We start from the raw sequence: 16,782 nt of genomic DNA on the forward strand, positions 1-16,782 counted from the left end.
ACCTAATTCTAACCTGAATCCTATAACCAAGTCTTACCTCTCTACCCCTGAGGACCTCATGGGTAGAGACTGCTTTTTGTCCCCAGATGACACAAGTCCCCATTGGTTATTGTGCATTCAGGTTCAAGTCCCCACTGGGATATAAAAACATGAAACACACACATACACACACACACACACACACACACACACAGTGGAGTTGCTATGGGTAAAAATGTCATTAGCCAGGATGGGTAACTAGCTGGAATGCAGCTCATCTGTACAGGGTCTAGTAGCCTATGGGGAGACCAAACAGATTAGGCATAAGTAATTAAAGAGCTAATTTCCAAAATTTTATATATCCATTTTTATTTTTATTTTTTAAATCTCTTGGTACCTCCAAAGCACCGAGTGGTGTCATTTCATCAATCAAACTTATTTTCTGCACTTTAAATGGTACTGCAGATTTTTGTAGTCCTTTAGTCTCTTGAGAGTTAGACTTGTGGTTTACAGCTGGTGGATATTTTGTTTTTGGAAAAAAACTCTTCTGTTACACGACACTCTACACCGGTATTACTGAAAGAACAATCAATGACATCAAAAAGGAAATAAACATAACTTCACCAAGAAGCACTGAATATACAGTATATATTTTAGAAATACATAGAAAAATATATAGTCATCTGAATGCCCATTGTACAATTTTACACAGTAGTGTCAGAAAAAGAAGTAGAAGTAGAATAGATGTGATACATAGAAAGGATACAGAGTTACTGACTTGCAAGTGATTGCTGTCAGGGTGTTTAGTGTGATAGATGGAGAAGTTTGCGCACTTTGTTTTCATTTTCTCATCCTGTCAAAATGTCCAAATCATCAAATTTTTCGACTGTCATCTGTTTTTATGTTTTTTTAGTCTGATTTTTGCAATGTTGACTTTTGTCCTTTTGGTTGCCAACGGTGTCCACAGACTCTGAATGATTAGTGTCTGTAACACTAACAGGCATTAGGAAATATTGGCAGCAACACTTTCTACCCTGCAAGTACCTGGATTTAACAACAGCCACCAAAGTAAATACCTCTAGTGATGGGGGACCTACAGCACATGTATGTGTTAGACTAAAGCACAAACCTAACTGACAAAGTTAGAAGTACAAAAATGCTACAATAAGTGCACACAGCTTCCGAGTGGGCAGCACTTGACACATTTTAAAGATTTATACTATTTATAGTGTTTCATTTTGTTACGGTTTATGTTTAGTAAAACCATTTACATGAAATATCTGTATTAGTATGTACTGACATTTAGAGGTATACTGATGCCTAACCTGCTGTAAATCAAATAGTAAATGCATATATTTAAACCAAAAAATGCAATTTGAACAAATTACAGTACATGGCGGTGATCATTAATGGATCTTCATCTGAGGTCAACCAAGGACTAAAGCAACTATATCCATGAATGTGTACGATTATTCTAAAGGTAGGTGGTAGGGGCTCACATAACATACTGTATTGTATACTGAAATCACTTTTGAATTTAGAAATGTGAGAAATTTGATCCTATATAAAACCCCATGTGTTACTCTGTTGAATTATACCATAAAACGCATTTACTATTTGACTCACAGTAAGTCAACAGCATAATTTAAAGCCTGTTGAACAATAGTCCACTTTTTTTTAGAAGCATAGCATTTATAATTTTATTTTTATACCTCACCACGTGCCAGTAATGAATAAATAATTTGCATTTTAGAAAAAAATTTAAGTATTTAATACATCACAGGAATCTTTTCATCTCGCTGTTCTTAAAATGAAGATAATTTGGTAGAAATGTATTAATAAAAAGCAGCTTTTGTGAAAAATCAGAAGAAGTGTGGTCTCTCTGATCTCTCTGCTTAGATGCAAAGATCCATGTGAGCATGTAAGTGAGCCTCTTTATGTTAAAATTTCTGTCATGGTAAAGATATAGACATAGTGGAATGTGACTGTGATTCAAGCGTCTTGACAGGAGTCAGTCAATATAAATCTTTAAAAGGCTTGGAGTAGTTAAACATCAGATAGTCCATATAATAGAAGTCGTAGACTCGCTGTCTTTCCAACAAGCTGACCTGTGAAAAGTATTTTTGTGTGATCTGCATAGAGGTCCTCTTCTCAGTTGGGTTCCTATCTTTAAAACTGGGCAGAGTGAGGTTGGGTGGTGCCCCGGTCAATCGCAGAAGAAAGTTGGACTCTTCCTCCATGTTCTCAAATTTGCCGATGAAGTCATAGTCTATGAGACAAGGGTTGCAGAGCTGGTTTGCCTGCTCCCAGTGGATGTCCATTCCCACGGGCCGGTGGACATCCAGCAAGTACTGGACAAACTCCTTGAAAGTGACCCCGCTACCTGTCTTCAGGGCTGTCCAGGACGCGTTCACCCTGTACTTTGAGATGATAGGTTTCCCAAACAGGGAGTGGTAGTAGTTGTTGGGATTTTCAAACTTGTCCCTGTAAGCCGACACCATTCTCTCCAAGGGCTCTCGGACAAACATGACTTTGGTGTAGGTCTCCAGACGGTGCATGATTCCCTGTCGGTCAAAGCTGTCAAGTTTCTTGAGATGGTGGCCATAGTGGACTGTGTCATGTTTAATACTCTGAGCATTGGGGGCCTGGCCTGCCAGCACCATCAGGGTCCTCTTCCAGTTGGAACAGCCCGCCTTGGGCACCTGACAGTACAACAACTTGTACCGGTCCTCCACGAAGAGGTGTTTCACATGATGACGTGTGATGGTTCTGGAGATACTGCTTTTGTACTTAGCACACATCTCTTTCATAAGTTGCCGCCGTGCTTCGAGGATATTGAAGAGCTTTTTCCAGCTCTCAGAGCAAAAAGAACCTAAGGCAGAGGAGGAAACTGAGAATAAGGAGGAAGAAGAGGAAAAGGACGAGGAAACATTTTTGTTGGTGTGATGGATCGGAGGACTTGTTTTCAGCAGTTTGCGGTGTCTTTTGGAGACATGAAGGGAGTCTATGTCCTGCTCCCGAGATCCAGGGGTGGCCATCTGTCTACTCTCCTCAAAGTGTGGGAACTGCATTGGAGGGATCGGGCTGGACAACATGCTGTCCGCTGCTCGAGGGTCCTGATAATTGTCAGTTTTGCCTCTCTCTCTGTCTTGCGTTGATAGAGTCTATAAAACAATGACAACACAGGTTGTAGTAGACAGTAGCAAACATTTTTTTAGACCAAACAAACAGCAAAATTTTCGGATGATAATGTAGTAATTATTTGAAGAACATAAAATGTGTACTTTTTACTTAATGAAGTGGTAAGTGCTTCATTACCAGAAGAAACCACATTTTTACCCCACATGTTGCCTTAAGTACTAAAATAGGCCACTTGATGGTGCTGTTTCACTACATCTTAAACACAGGTCTACGTTACAGGCAAATGTCACACACTGCCCAACGCCATCCATGACCTATCAATAAACTGAGCTGTAATATCATATAAATGTCTTATAAACACTTAATGGTGAATCTAAATTAGAATCATCTACTGCCTGATTATCATCAGATGATGCCCAAGGCCATCCTGCATTCTGACATTTTATTTCAATTAAATGCTGTAATGACATCATAAAACCAATGGACTGGATGTATAATTTTAATTTTACAACAGACAAGGTGATGAAACCATCATGAATCTTGGCTCATCTCCCTACTGACTTAAATGGCCATATTCTTTCATCTGTAGGGACACCTGGAGGGGGCAGGGGGGGAGAGGAGAGCGTCCTCCTCTGTCTGTTTAATGTGCAACGCGAGCACAGGGCAGCAACGTATGCACCAGACATCACGTTCTCCAGGGTTTGCACTGATGTAAGTCTCTCATTGGTGCTGACAGCAGAGATGGGAGCAAGCAGGGGTCAGCTGAGAGAAGGTACAGTAGCACTGGTGCTGCATGTCTGATATAAAAATCTTGTCTATGTATTGTCTTGGAGTCAAACATGATGTTGCTCTGTCTTCTGAACCTGCCTGATTCAAATCCTTGATGCCTTTACAATGCTGTGTGGCAATTTAGGACACATTTTACCCCTTGTAATTGTTTATTCAAACCTTGAAACTTTCATTTTGTTTTCTTCAGACACATGAGAACAATTCAGTTCACAATTATTCTTGTGCAAATAGCTGTCAGGAACTGACTTCTAAATGCAAATTTAGAAGTGCTATCCAGTAGTTACTAATGCTTAAAAGCCTAATGGACTACATAAACTTCTTATGAATCCATGTGACTTTTCTTTACAAATGCTGGCTCATCATTCATCCAGAATGGATGTAAACTAACAAAAAACACATTAATACAAGAAAGGAAGCTTCTACTGTGGAAGATGAACGAAAAAACAATATGTGTGATCACACCGTGAGGAATCTAGGCCTGGCTCGACTGGGATCGTTTACTCAGTAAAGTCCTTCTGGCTGAATGCACAGTGTGAGGTCAGCCTCTCTACACAGATGTTATCAGACACACTGAGAGCTACAAGGCTAACAATCACTTTTTGCACTAGATAACAGTTGGGAGCCACCTGTGTATCTGTGTTTTGGGAGGAACGGAGTAAACACATACCTCTCTGGACTGCCGTGGAGTGCTTCCGAGCTTCACGCCTAGGGAGAGAGAAGAGGAAAAAGACAAGAAAATCAGCACTTAAGCAAACAACATGTATTTTTGTCCTTCCTGGTAAAGAGTCAGGTGCTGATGCATCAGAGGCTGCAATAATTTAACTCTTCCTATTAGTTAGAACATCTACTTTTTACCACTGCTCAACTAGTCCACAGAGGGAAGACAGGTAGCTCTGTCTGTGTAATGAGCTGCCACAAGCATGAAAAGTTGGTAAATGAGTTGTGCTCCCACTAGCATGCACTGAGGAGGAGACAGGGGAGGGTAAGAGCACAAGAAATAGAGGGGAAAACAATATGTTATTTGTTTTAATTTGGGAGGAGAAAGAAAAAAGAAACAAATGAAAGAAATGAAACATAACCAATGAAAGAAAAAGATATAGTTTGTTGACCAGAGTGCAGTTTGTTGAATTTCTAGAGGACAGCAGGGGAGCGATAGAGACATAGAGAGTGGCTTTGTGGCAGCCTTGGGGACAGGTGGTATGTGTATTGGCAGATGTGCAGCAGCAGGACAGACGATGTGTTTAGTGGTCTGTCTCCAGCTGGACATCTCCTTTCCTTAGGTCCCCCCATCCTGCTGATGTATAATCAGGCTGACAGTTCTGAGTGGGGCTGCATGGCTGCTGATGGGGGCAGCGAAGACACCTCTGCCTGAGTGGCCTGTCACTTCCAATTTGAGGGTGGAAGTGATAGGAACCTGCACGAGGACGGGTGGGGTGGTGGGGGTGGTGGGCATGTAGATGCAGGCCGCAACCCTCTCTAAGTGATGAGATCTGCAGATCCCTATCTCACACTTAACAAACGCCTCGGTGGGGAATAAAAACGCGTTGCCCAGATGCAATGTTGTTTTAGATTAGTATGCACTGGAGAGCTCTGTGCTCCTGTCTAGCTCTGCGTGTTAAATCTTTACTTGTCTTCATTCTTCTGAACGAGACACTGGAGGAAGAGGCGGCGGAGGAAAAAAAAAAGAAAAAAGAGTGCGTAGGGAGGTGGCGGGTGACATTTTCTAATCTTGTTTGGATGTTGCAGCGCTATTTGATCTCCTAACCCTAATGAAAGCTTACGTAGGTTGTGCATCTTTGATTTCAGTTTACATTGGCTCATGTGCAGCACATGACTATTTATCATAATATAATGAACACAGATGTCATCACCAGGGAAACACGCCCAAAGGCAACAATAGTAGTCTGCTGTCGTAAACTGACGGCGCTGCACGAGCCCCTTGTAACCCTGACTATCTTGTCAAGGTACAGACTTAGTTATTGATCCTGAAAGCCCCATCAAGGTGGTAATTGAAATCTCCAAAGATTTAATTGGTTCCTTCTAAGAGGTGTTCTGTCCGTTGCTACAAGTTTGTCACGGCTGTTGATGTCAATACATGTCACATATTGTGATTCTATGTGGCACCTTCAAGCAGAGTAAACTTTTAAATCCTTTATTGTGCAAAGGGAAAGCTTTTGAAGCAGGAAGCTAAATGAAATGCAACATGGCTAAATTAAATTCAAGTCCAAGGCACTGAACTGAGCATACATGACACCCTGTTGTCCTGTTCAGCACTCTGCGACACAGGTGTCTTGTTTGAAGTTGTTAAGAAAATGAAACTGACGTTTGTTGATTTGATTAGATAAATCTAGACTTAATATGTTTGCAAAGAGAGCGTGAATTCTGGCTCTGAAAATGCAATAGACTCTAAAGTAAGGAGCCAAAACTATATTTCATGAGAGGAACATTTTTCCATAATAAGTATAACTGAAACAAGTAATATAACAATGTGAACTAAATTTCATGAGGATTTGTAAACATCATTTATCTCTGTAGTGTCTATTTGTTTGAGGGTAATAGTAGCTGTTTGATTGCAATTTCACACTCAGTCAATTCCACTCAGTATAACAATGCTATTGATTTTTACTGCTGAGCAGTGAAACAGTGATAAATTGTCACGACTGGGGTTTCATCTGTGAGATGCAGAAAATTCATCGTGGTAATTCCACATATATATATGTAGTAGCTACAGTAGAAACACAAGTTTTTCCAAAAGATAATTGTGTAAATTATCTAAAAGTGAATGTTTCTTCCAAGATGTAATTGGTTGAGAGGCATTTGGATATTACACTGTCTACAGGTTTGTTGTTACTGTATACTTTACCACTGTATACTTTAGCATTCACAAAAAGGATCATCTGCAGCACTAATGGACAGATTTAGGATAAATGCACCACCTAGGGAATCAAATGGGAAGAGAACAGTCAACCAATATTGTGTTTTATCCCCAGACATAAAATGTCAAACTCTGGTAGTTGTACCTTGGTATCTTCTTTTAGAAGCTCTACGGGGTTTCAGTAAACTTATACAAACACAAAGTGTTCACAGCATAGATAAAAAGAGGGCATCTGATAAGTTTTTGCTTTGATTCTCAGGTTCTTTTGCCGAAAACGGAAGCTGATTCAAAAGCAGAATCGCCTCTTGAGTCTGGTCCCCTGTTGCCCTCTAAAGTAACCTTGAGCAACCACCTCTCTCTCAGAGACAAAACCTTTGAATATTCATGCGGACGACCCAGCATTACTGCAAGGATCCATATAAGCAAGGGCCACATCATTAGCAGATCCATTATCATCCTTCCTCTCAAAGATCCTTGTACAACTCTCTAACAGAGACACACATCAAACATCCTTCTCCCTGCCACTGCTGCCGAGGAGGAGCAAAGGACAAAAACAATGTGAAATAATGAGCTTGTTAAGTGAAAGATTGTGGTCCCTATGTTCTGGGAGAACTTGTTAAATGCCTGTTTTTAACCAGAGACAGACCAGGAGGGTGCTAAAAGCCAGACAAGGCGTGTCCTCCTCCAGCCCACTATTCAGACTAGGCAGTCATGCTGCGCCACCATAAACCTTTCATTAGTCATTCAGCACACTGAGCCACTGTGACCCCAACCAGCTGCACTCTTCTCTCTACCCAACGAACCACCCACACCTGCACTCTGCACACATACTCCTCCTTCACTTGACTCTGTGTGGGAATACAGGGCTCTGGCATGCTGGTGTGGTTTATCAGAGGAAAAACGCTTGAGAACAGAGGTATTAGGCTTTAAGCTCTGGCCCATTGATGTTTTAACTTGTTGTGGTAAGAGATAAAACGATGTTTCAGTCGGTGCTGAAATCCTCCAGGATGGGGCCAGAGAGCGCAGCAGTTGGGGAGGAGGAGGTGATGGGTGAGCAATCAGTGATTCAGGATTGAAGACATGCTTGCAGTGGCTCTGTAACAACCAAACACGGGGAGTCTAAAATTTGTATGTATCATCATCTGAAGACTGGCTTGTGTTGTGAAGGAAGGTATTGGAAGCTTAAAGATTTTCTAAGGCATTCACAACTCAAAGCACAGGTTTGGCAAATGATGAATAAATAACACATCTTTAATCCAAGTGATTTCAATGTACTGTAAATGAAACAAACAACCAGGACACCAAGAAACAGACTGTTCCCCCTGTTTCCTTCCTGTAGTAGAAGGAACAATGACGCCATACCCGACTCATTCAGTAACTAGGATTTTGTATTAGAAGAGATGAATGCCAACAAACACTGTAATTTAATTTGACTAATTGACGTTTTACATAACGAGTCTGTCCAATCAGAGGTCTAGGATTCAGTTACTAAGGGTCACAGACTGACTTCAGCCAAGTCCATAATTCACAATTTACGTCCCTGCTACATTTGACAGCTAGAGTCACTGCTTACATTACAGATTAATATTTCATATACAAACCATATAATCACATTTTAAAATATGATGCCGTACCATATGGTAAACTACCCAATAGTATATAGAGTTCTATAGAATATAGATATAAAATATGACACTGAATTGCTGCTTACAGTAATTACATTAATGTATCATCATCATAATATTCTCTTTACGGTCTTTCAGTTCTGTTTTTGGTCTCAACCAACTCTTGAGAGAAATATCTGGCTCTGTAGCTACTAAATGCTCCACTATGTCTGCTGTTTAGTGCTGGGAAGGTAGCGCAAAGTTTTCGGAGCTTCCATTTTTCTGAAAATAGCTGCGTTAGAGCAGTGAGACTAAACCAAAACAGTGAAGTTGTGGACCTGAAAACCAAAACTATATGCTAAAATATGCTATAAATCTTTGTAGACCTGAGGGGAACTGCAGAGCTTGGTTGATAATTCCCTGTGGGTTTGTTAGTATGAGAGTGACCTCTTACATATACATACAACTCATGTGATCAGTTGTTAATATAAAAATATTGATGGCTGGTTTCAGTATATATTGCTGATGAAACTTCTGTACTTGAGTAACAGTATAAATGCAGATCTTAAAATTGGAATGGAGTGTTATTACATTGTGGTATTAGTAGTTTTTCTCGAGTACAGGATTTGAATATTTCTTCCACCACTACCAAAGCCAACATTCAGCATCAGTGCTGTAATGCTTGTCTGCTGATTGGGTTGACTGACAATCAAATGCCTGTCAGCTACATATTTTCCTTCTCTTTTTAAAATGCATGTGCCACTGTAGCAGAGATGCTATTTTGTGTTAGCAATTTTTTTTTATATATATAATAAACCTTATATATATATTTAATATATCTACAGGGGCCTTAACTAAACATTACTTTTCCTGGTGCCGAGACATCTGGCAATTAAAATCTTTTACTCCTCTGTCACTGAAATTCCCACTCTCCTTCTCTTACCTATTGGACTATTCACTGATGGAGCACAGTGCCATGAGCAAGCGACTGGCATCAGAAGACCACCTACAAAAGTTTTAAAGCATCAGACATGAAATGTCTCTTCTTAGGCCAAACGACAAAGCTGTATTCATTATTATTGATGTATTGTATTGTTGTTGCATGGTGATAGCTTTTGTATTCATTTGACATTTCTGTTTCTGGCTCTGTGTTCTAATTACACCTTATTAGTCTGTATTGTCTGTTGTTTGTTTCAAACACAGGGTAATTGTAGGCTGGAGATTTATGGTAGGGGTTATGAAGTAGAGTTTTTTTTTCTTTTTCTTTTGACTTCTGTCAATATTGCTGCAGTTCCTTCTGCTCATCAGCAGTGGTTGATAAAGATCATAGATGACCACGCTCCTTTAATGCTACCTTCTAGTTAATGAAGCCACAGTTGATATGGTGATATGGTACTATGACTTTATAGTACATTTATGAGAGACTGACATGAGTGATTTGAAAGAATGAGACAAGAGGGTGTGAGATGGGAGTTGCTGGTAATAACGGTGTGATTTTTTTTTGTTTAGTGTAGATCACCGCTGTATACATATTGTAGCTTTGAATAAAAAATGTATATTATATGCGGTAATTATTATGATAAAGGACAATGTAATTTTGTAAACTGTTTCTAACCAGTGGTGTGTATTAACCTGCCTCTGGAGCTCACTCCTAAACCCCATCATGACATTCTCCTGACCTCTTCAACCCAATTCCTTTTTACTGCACCTCCGAGGGTGCACCCGAGGATAGAGTTATTAGTGAAATCCATAAATTACATGATGTTCACAATGCCATGTATGGGTTCCCCTTCCACCTCCTGACCCCACATGAAGGTCAAGTGTTGGGAAGACTTGAAATCGGCAGGGATGTGCTCTCTCATTAGCTGGCATTCAAATAAAATAGAAGACACTTCCTCCAATCCCCCGCCACATTAAATCAGAGTGACTTCCATGCACCATAAATAACACATGGTTTGGCTCATAATTTTCTGTGGCAGAGCACAGGCTAAGCATACAAATAGTACATCAACATTCAGTGAGATAAAAAACTGAGCTTGGTGGAGGACTATTTATGATGTGAGACTGTGGTGCTGCATTAACACCTTTGCACTATTTTCAGAGCACTTTGCTCCTCTGCTCTGAGGCAGTGCAGTTGCACATCTTCCTCCTGCGTATGAGTTGGTGAATGGGTTAAGGATGCTTCATTATAAAGTGGTATGCATACTTAATTAAAATTTATTAAGACTGAATTCAAAATGTATAAAAATATGATTTGAAAACTGACACCTCAAAAAAAGCACTCAGGCTATAATTTAACACTGAAATTGAGTCAGTGGGTTTTTTCGTCTAAATGGACATACTGTACAGTGCCTTAGCAAAAAAATCCTCTATACAGAGCCAGAAAATTGTGAAACTGCGTTTGAGAAACTAAGAGAAACTGCCTCTGTGGGGCAATAAAGTAGGTAGCTATATTAATCCGCCTCATGTTTTAATTTGCTCCAAGACTGGGCTTCTTTTTCTGTTCAATCTTCAAATTATTTTCTCATGCTGGTAATACTGGGCACTGAACACAGCAGGAGGGGAAATAATGAACTACACCGATATGAAGCTGCTGAAAAGCAGCATCAATTCTGGCACTGATTACCGTTATGACAATTCATTTTGACAACAATATATTTTCAGAGTCGATCCTACTTGGGGTACTTTGAAAGTTAGGAGACGCAAAGACTTCCTAGGGCACATTTCCATGGAAACAGAGAGTCAGCGAGCTGTGGGGCTGTGGTGAGAGGCGGCTCGTTTTAATACAATGTAGAGGACGGGGCCTGGCAGCTTGCACGAGGAGGGATGTGTAAACAAATGCTACCTGTCAGCTGCGAGCCTGGGGTTAAGTGAATTATCTCGGCTGAGACGAGGTGCAGGAGGCTTTAATTGGCACATCTTATTTAGATGCTCCAGAGCTCTTAACCTAGGCATAGACTACACACTGGCGTGCTCCTTTTGTGAACCACTCCGATGCTGATTCAAAAAGACCACACAGTAAGTGGAGATTTTGTTAATTTCTTTCTGGTTAGAAGCCTGGAATTTGTGAGAGGAGTTCACACAGTCAAATCTGCACTGCTGTATGCTGTCCTGGAACTTAAACAGGCACAGCTAGATAAAGAAGAGGCTTCAACAGAGCTACTGATGACATGAGGGAACGATGTACTCTAACGCATCTAGAGCCTGAGTACTGAATCAACTATTCAAAGGGGAAGAGAAGACAGACACACTGTGTAGAGAGCCGCAATTCTAAAAAACTGTATCGGCGGCTGTGTAAAAAAACGAAGGATGTAGACTGTAAAAAACATTTGGCAATCACATTTTGCTGTATCTTAGAGTAATACTATAACTAATAACGTAGGATAATAATAATCAGAAATCTGGCCCTAAACACAAAAATAATTTGACTTTATTAGACATCAGAACTTTTAACCATGCTTACGAAATCAACTTTAGCTAAATTATTGTGGCCATTGAAATCCCAATGAAAATGGTATCCGGCATGTAAACTGATAGTGGGCTTTGTTTTCCCATGCAAAAGCCAGTTTGATATGTTGTTCATGGCCCAAACATCCAAATAAAAGCAAATTGGGCAAATCTTTTTCAAAACATCCAGGCTTCCTCAGTGTGCAAGCTCAGTGATCATCACAGTTCAGTCTCTTTTAAACAGGCATGGTGGAAACATCTAAAAAGCCTGTTTTGCTGTTAACAACTGTTCAATATTCATTCAGGAAAAACGAGATCTCAGTCTCCGTCACCTCAAAGTTTTTAAGTACACCAAGTCTGGCTGCTTTTTCAAATTTTTATCAAAGAACCAGATATTTTCTAACAGTTTGTACTGGTGATTTAACTGGGAGTGATGTATGCTGATCAAAGCTGTAGAAGTGTTCAAACTGTGAGTCACATAATCTTGTTGATTAACATAATGTTTACCTCCAGAACCAGAGCCCCCCGAAATAACTCCATTTTACTACCCTATGACATGTCTGTCTGTCCTGGAAGCTCTTTATTTCTCTTCCTGAGATTTCTTCCACTTTTCCCCATTATACTTTAAGGTGTGTTGGGGAGTTTTTCCTTATCCAAATCAATGGTCTACGGATAAAGGGTGCTGTACGGATTGTAAAGCCCCTTGAAGCAAATTTGTGATACTCGGATGTATCAATAAAGTTAATTACTTGACTTTTGCATTCACTTCTGCAAAATCTAGACAGTCATAGTAACCATGCCAGACTACTCTTCATTGACTTCTGCTCTGTTCTAAATATGTTTTTTTTTAACTTTAAGCAATGGACCAAAGGCAGTAAGGATTAAAAACACACGCACCACACTGTCATCACCAACACAAATACATATAGGGCTGTGTCCTCAGTCTAATCGTCTATACAATATGTACAGATGACTGTAACAGCACACCTTCGATCACTAAGTACAAATATGCAGATGACACAACCATCACCCATTCTTGGAGTCCTCATTAACTCTGTTGTCAGAGTCAGAAAATCAGTAATGGGCTGTTCCCCCCTTCCTTCCTTTACCTCAAGGTCTCAGAAACAAAGGAATTGCTCACAACACAAACCCAATCTTCCACCATCTGTATCTAACCAACACACCACTGACATCGGCAAGGTTGTCAACAACAACAACTTTCAATCATCTGTAAATAAAAAAGCGGCACAAGTACACCTGCTATGCCACACAGTCATCCATCAATTCACATTATGTGGAACCATTTGCTTTTGTACAAGCTCGGTATCACAAACGGAAAGGTCCTAAAAAATTGACAGTTGTCCAACTGATTATTCTCCCCACTCATATTAGCTTGAAGTAACCTCCTCTGGCCTAACATGGAAAGAACACACACTATTGAAACAAACTGACCACCCGCTCTGCTGTGGCTTTGCTCTCCTCGACCCCCCCCCCTGCTGATGCAGGATAATCACGTACAGGAGGGCCTGCTTCAGCAAAAGCTTTATCCCCCTTATCCCTACTAGATGTTACATTCTAAATGAATAAATACAAAACAAATGAGATCTCCAAAAGGATTGAAAACGTGCTTATTGAGCTGGAGGCGATGATTCCTTACACTGTTGGACCATGGACAGTTGGTGGTGCTAAAATGAGGGCTACATTTACCTGAAGAGAAACATGAAAATAAAAACAGCGTTATTTAAATAAACAATATCATATCTCTTTTATCTCTTCAAACACAAACTTTTCTTAGGATTATTGCAAAAGAACAGCTGCATCTCATAAATGATTATATTTCTAAAAGCCACATTGACTAAAAAGACACTAGTCTGGAATTGGCGGAAAAGGGCAGAGACATTTAGTCATTCTCTGTGTATTTTAGTATAGTTAAAACTTTTCATTTCATTATCCACCATATGTTTCCTTTGATTTGAGAGCTAACTGATGGCTTTTATTGGAGAAGGGGTGCTGACTTTGACTGTACCCTTCAAACAAATTAAAGAATTCTAAACATAATGTTTTTTTTGCCTTTTACAAAGCCATTTAAGGGCTTTGTGCACAGGCTTTGAGAGGGATTGCATGAGTTGTTTGATGCCCTCTTTTATGTCTCCCCCCCCCCCACACACAATTTTTCATTTCTTCTAGATTAAAGTCAATGCCAAATCCTTTTATTGTGACCTGTTGGTACACTGGCTGTGCGCAGAGGTGCTGTGATCAGATGCTGCTATGTCTTTGTTAAGTCTCTATGCTCCCCTGTTCACCTCTATTTGCAGTGAGATTGGGAACTGGAATTGGCCCTGTCACTGTTTACCCTGGCCTCTCATTTGAGTTAGCTTCACGTTCTCCTACACACCCCTTGTTTTCCTGTCAGAGCACTACTGATTACAGCAGGGACTGATGAATCCAGACATGTGAGTAAAGCAAAGGGGCCGCGGCTGAATACTAAAGTGTCAGCATTCACCTTCTGTCTACATTTCACATCAGTCCTGCACAGTGCACTGAAAGGATTAAAATTACTTTGGAACTAAATGCAAACAATGAAATACTACCCATATTCATGTTTTTAGATGATAATTGAATCTATTATTATTTCTTGATTTCTCTGATTTCTGAAAAAATAGGATTTTGCAGCAAAATATATTTAAAACTTTTATAGATAACAAACTGCTACTGAAAAGAGGAAGATAAAATATGTATTAGGTAAAAGAAGATGAAAAATCAATGGCTTTTCAAAAAGTCAGTACAGTAAGGGAACCTTAGACTTAAATAAAACATGGTAGAAATTTAAGATTTGTACTTTACAATTTACAAACAGCAGATTCACCCTAATTGAAGTCACAGAGAATTTCACTGAACCATCCTGGCCAATATGAGTTATTTGCTAACATGGCTTAAGCTCTATTTGAGCCAGATTAGTTTCACAATGGCCGGTCATATCATTTTAAGTATATAGAGACATACAGATTTGTGATCTAGTACAAATTTTATCTGTCAACACTTTTCATGAGCTTAGAAAGTGAACTACTTTAAAAAAAAATAATGCAGTTGTGGACATGTAATGTGTGACACTTTTGGCAGCTATTGTGATAATATGCTACAGTGTCTCCCCTGTGGTTTAGCAATGGATTCTGGAGGATTACTTTTTTTCAGTAGTGCTTGTTTAGTGATGGGTCAATATACAGGAGGAAGAGTAGATGATAAGTGATTGTAAATCTGGTCAACATGCATTAATTTGAGTGAAATCACAAGGTTCTCTAATCCTGCATGAGCAGTCCTCTGGGATTACACACAGACTGCTAATAAAAATGGCATAATCCTCTTCAGTAAAACTAATGCAGTTAAGTATAATAGATGACTACGGTTGTGAAAGTCTCTTTGACACGAAAGTGTAGCTCAGATTGACAAACTGTCATAAGCAAACACACAGGGAAGAACAGGACCTCGGTTCAGTCCTCCAAGCAACCTTATTTCTCTCTCAGTGGCCTTAAAGCCATGCATTCTTAACATGCCTGCTAGCTCACCTCTGGGCTCCAACCGCCCCACAACCAAGACCATTCCAGGCCTTCATAGCAACTTCTGATTAGCCTTGAGCACTTTCCTGTTTTCTTCTTTCTCGCTTCTGGTCTCGCCTCTGTTTTCCTCTACATTCCCTCCATTATCATTCTTTCCCCTCCAGATGCTGGTCTTTTACTCCATCCTCCCCCAAGTGTTTTATCTCTTCTCTCCCCTCCACTCCTCTCCTCTCCAGCGCATCACCTCTGCCCTCAAGTCTCCAACCTATAATTTCCTCTTGCTCCCCTCTGTGCCCTCTGCGTAGCTCCCAGCTACGTTCTTGATAACCAGTAAATCTATAAAAATAGCACCAAACAATAAACATAACAGCACGTCTACAAAATCTGCACCATTATAACTCCTGTGACTACAGCAGGTGTCTCCCTCTCTTTAGCTCTGCACAGCAATAACGATGGAAATAATGACAGTAAAAGTTTCCTTCTTAGACACTTTTATTTCCACAAGCCTCTCATCCCACACTCCTCTGTGTGGTTGGGCTCTGACAGGCAGTGAAGTATGTGTGAACATCTGAACAGAGCAGCACTTACTCAACTCCTCTACAGCTTTGCTAATGAGGTGTGTGTGTGTGTGTGTGTGTGTGTGTGTGTGTGTGTGTGTGTGTGTGTGTGTGTGTGTGCCTGTGTGTGATTGCTGACTGACACTCCCTTATGCCTGAAATAACTCTTACACACGTCAGGTGGCTGTTGCCCCAAGGTCCCCAGAGCTGAGGTGTCATTTAAGAAACACAGTTTAGTTTTGCTGCAGCTGACTGCCAGCCCGTGCTCTGCCTACTATGGAGAAAACAAAAACCCCAAAATCAACCTGCACCTAAATAAAAGCAACACTGCTGGAGCAGATACTGACTTTGAATGTGACCAAAATCTTTCAACTAAATTCTGCTTCTGTTGATCGATAAATGGCTCCTGGAAGTTATGTCTTGCGCAAACACTGCAAAAGCAACTGTTTAAGGATGTTTTGAACTCTAAACTCAGATTTGCTTTGCCAGTCCAAACAAGTTTACAAGACTTTAGTTCACATGCTATTTACCTGTCTAAGCCTGCCTACTGTGTAACCCCCCCCTAAAGAAACGGTAGTTCATAAGGGAGCAGCAATTCAGTTTGCAAGCATTTCTTATTTTATTTTGTGCCTATGTGGAGGTATTCATAAACTACAGTCTTGCTGGGAAAATCAGCTGAAATCTATCCGAGGCAAAACGTCTTCAACCCCACAGTTCTCCCCTGGTCTCACGGACTCTGTCTGATTACCTGGCTTCAGCATTTAAAGTGCTCATTGAGCCCCAAGCCCTCCCTCGTTCTGCTATCTCAGGCTCCTTTCTTCTCCCTGTCAGGGAAA

The 16,782-nt window shown here is 40.4% G+C and overlaps 1 protein-coding gene across 1 annotated transcript in view; it reads right to left on the bottom strand.

The window, feature by feature from the left end:
- Positions 1-369: 369 nt before the first annotated feature.
- LOC119889733 (carbohydrate sulfotransferase 8-like) overlaps positions 370-16,782 on the bottom strand; it is a 171,717-nt gene continuing 155,304 nt past the window's right edge. Inside the window, exons 3-4 of the mRNA XM_038700533.1 lie at positions 4,577-4,614; positions 370-3,143 (exon numbers count right to left, since the gene is read on the bottom strand). Coding sequence (XP_038556461.1) covers positions 1,995-3,143; positions 4,577-4,614 — 1,187 coding nt within the window. The 3' untranslated portion in view covers positions 370-1,994. The remainder of the gene's footprint in view (positions 3,144-4,576; positions 4,615-16,782) is intronic.

Source organism: Micropterus salmoides, unplaced genomic scaffold (assembly GCF_014851395.1).
Source record: "Micropterus salmoides isolate LMB-PRFRI ecotype aquatic unplaced genomic scaffold, ASM1485139v1 Ms_hic_scaffold_6, whole genome shotgun sequence".
NCBI lineage: Eukaryota > Metazoa > Chordata > Actinopteri > Centrarchiformes > Centrarchidae > Micropterus > Micropterus salmoides.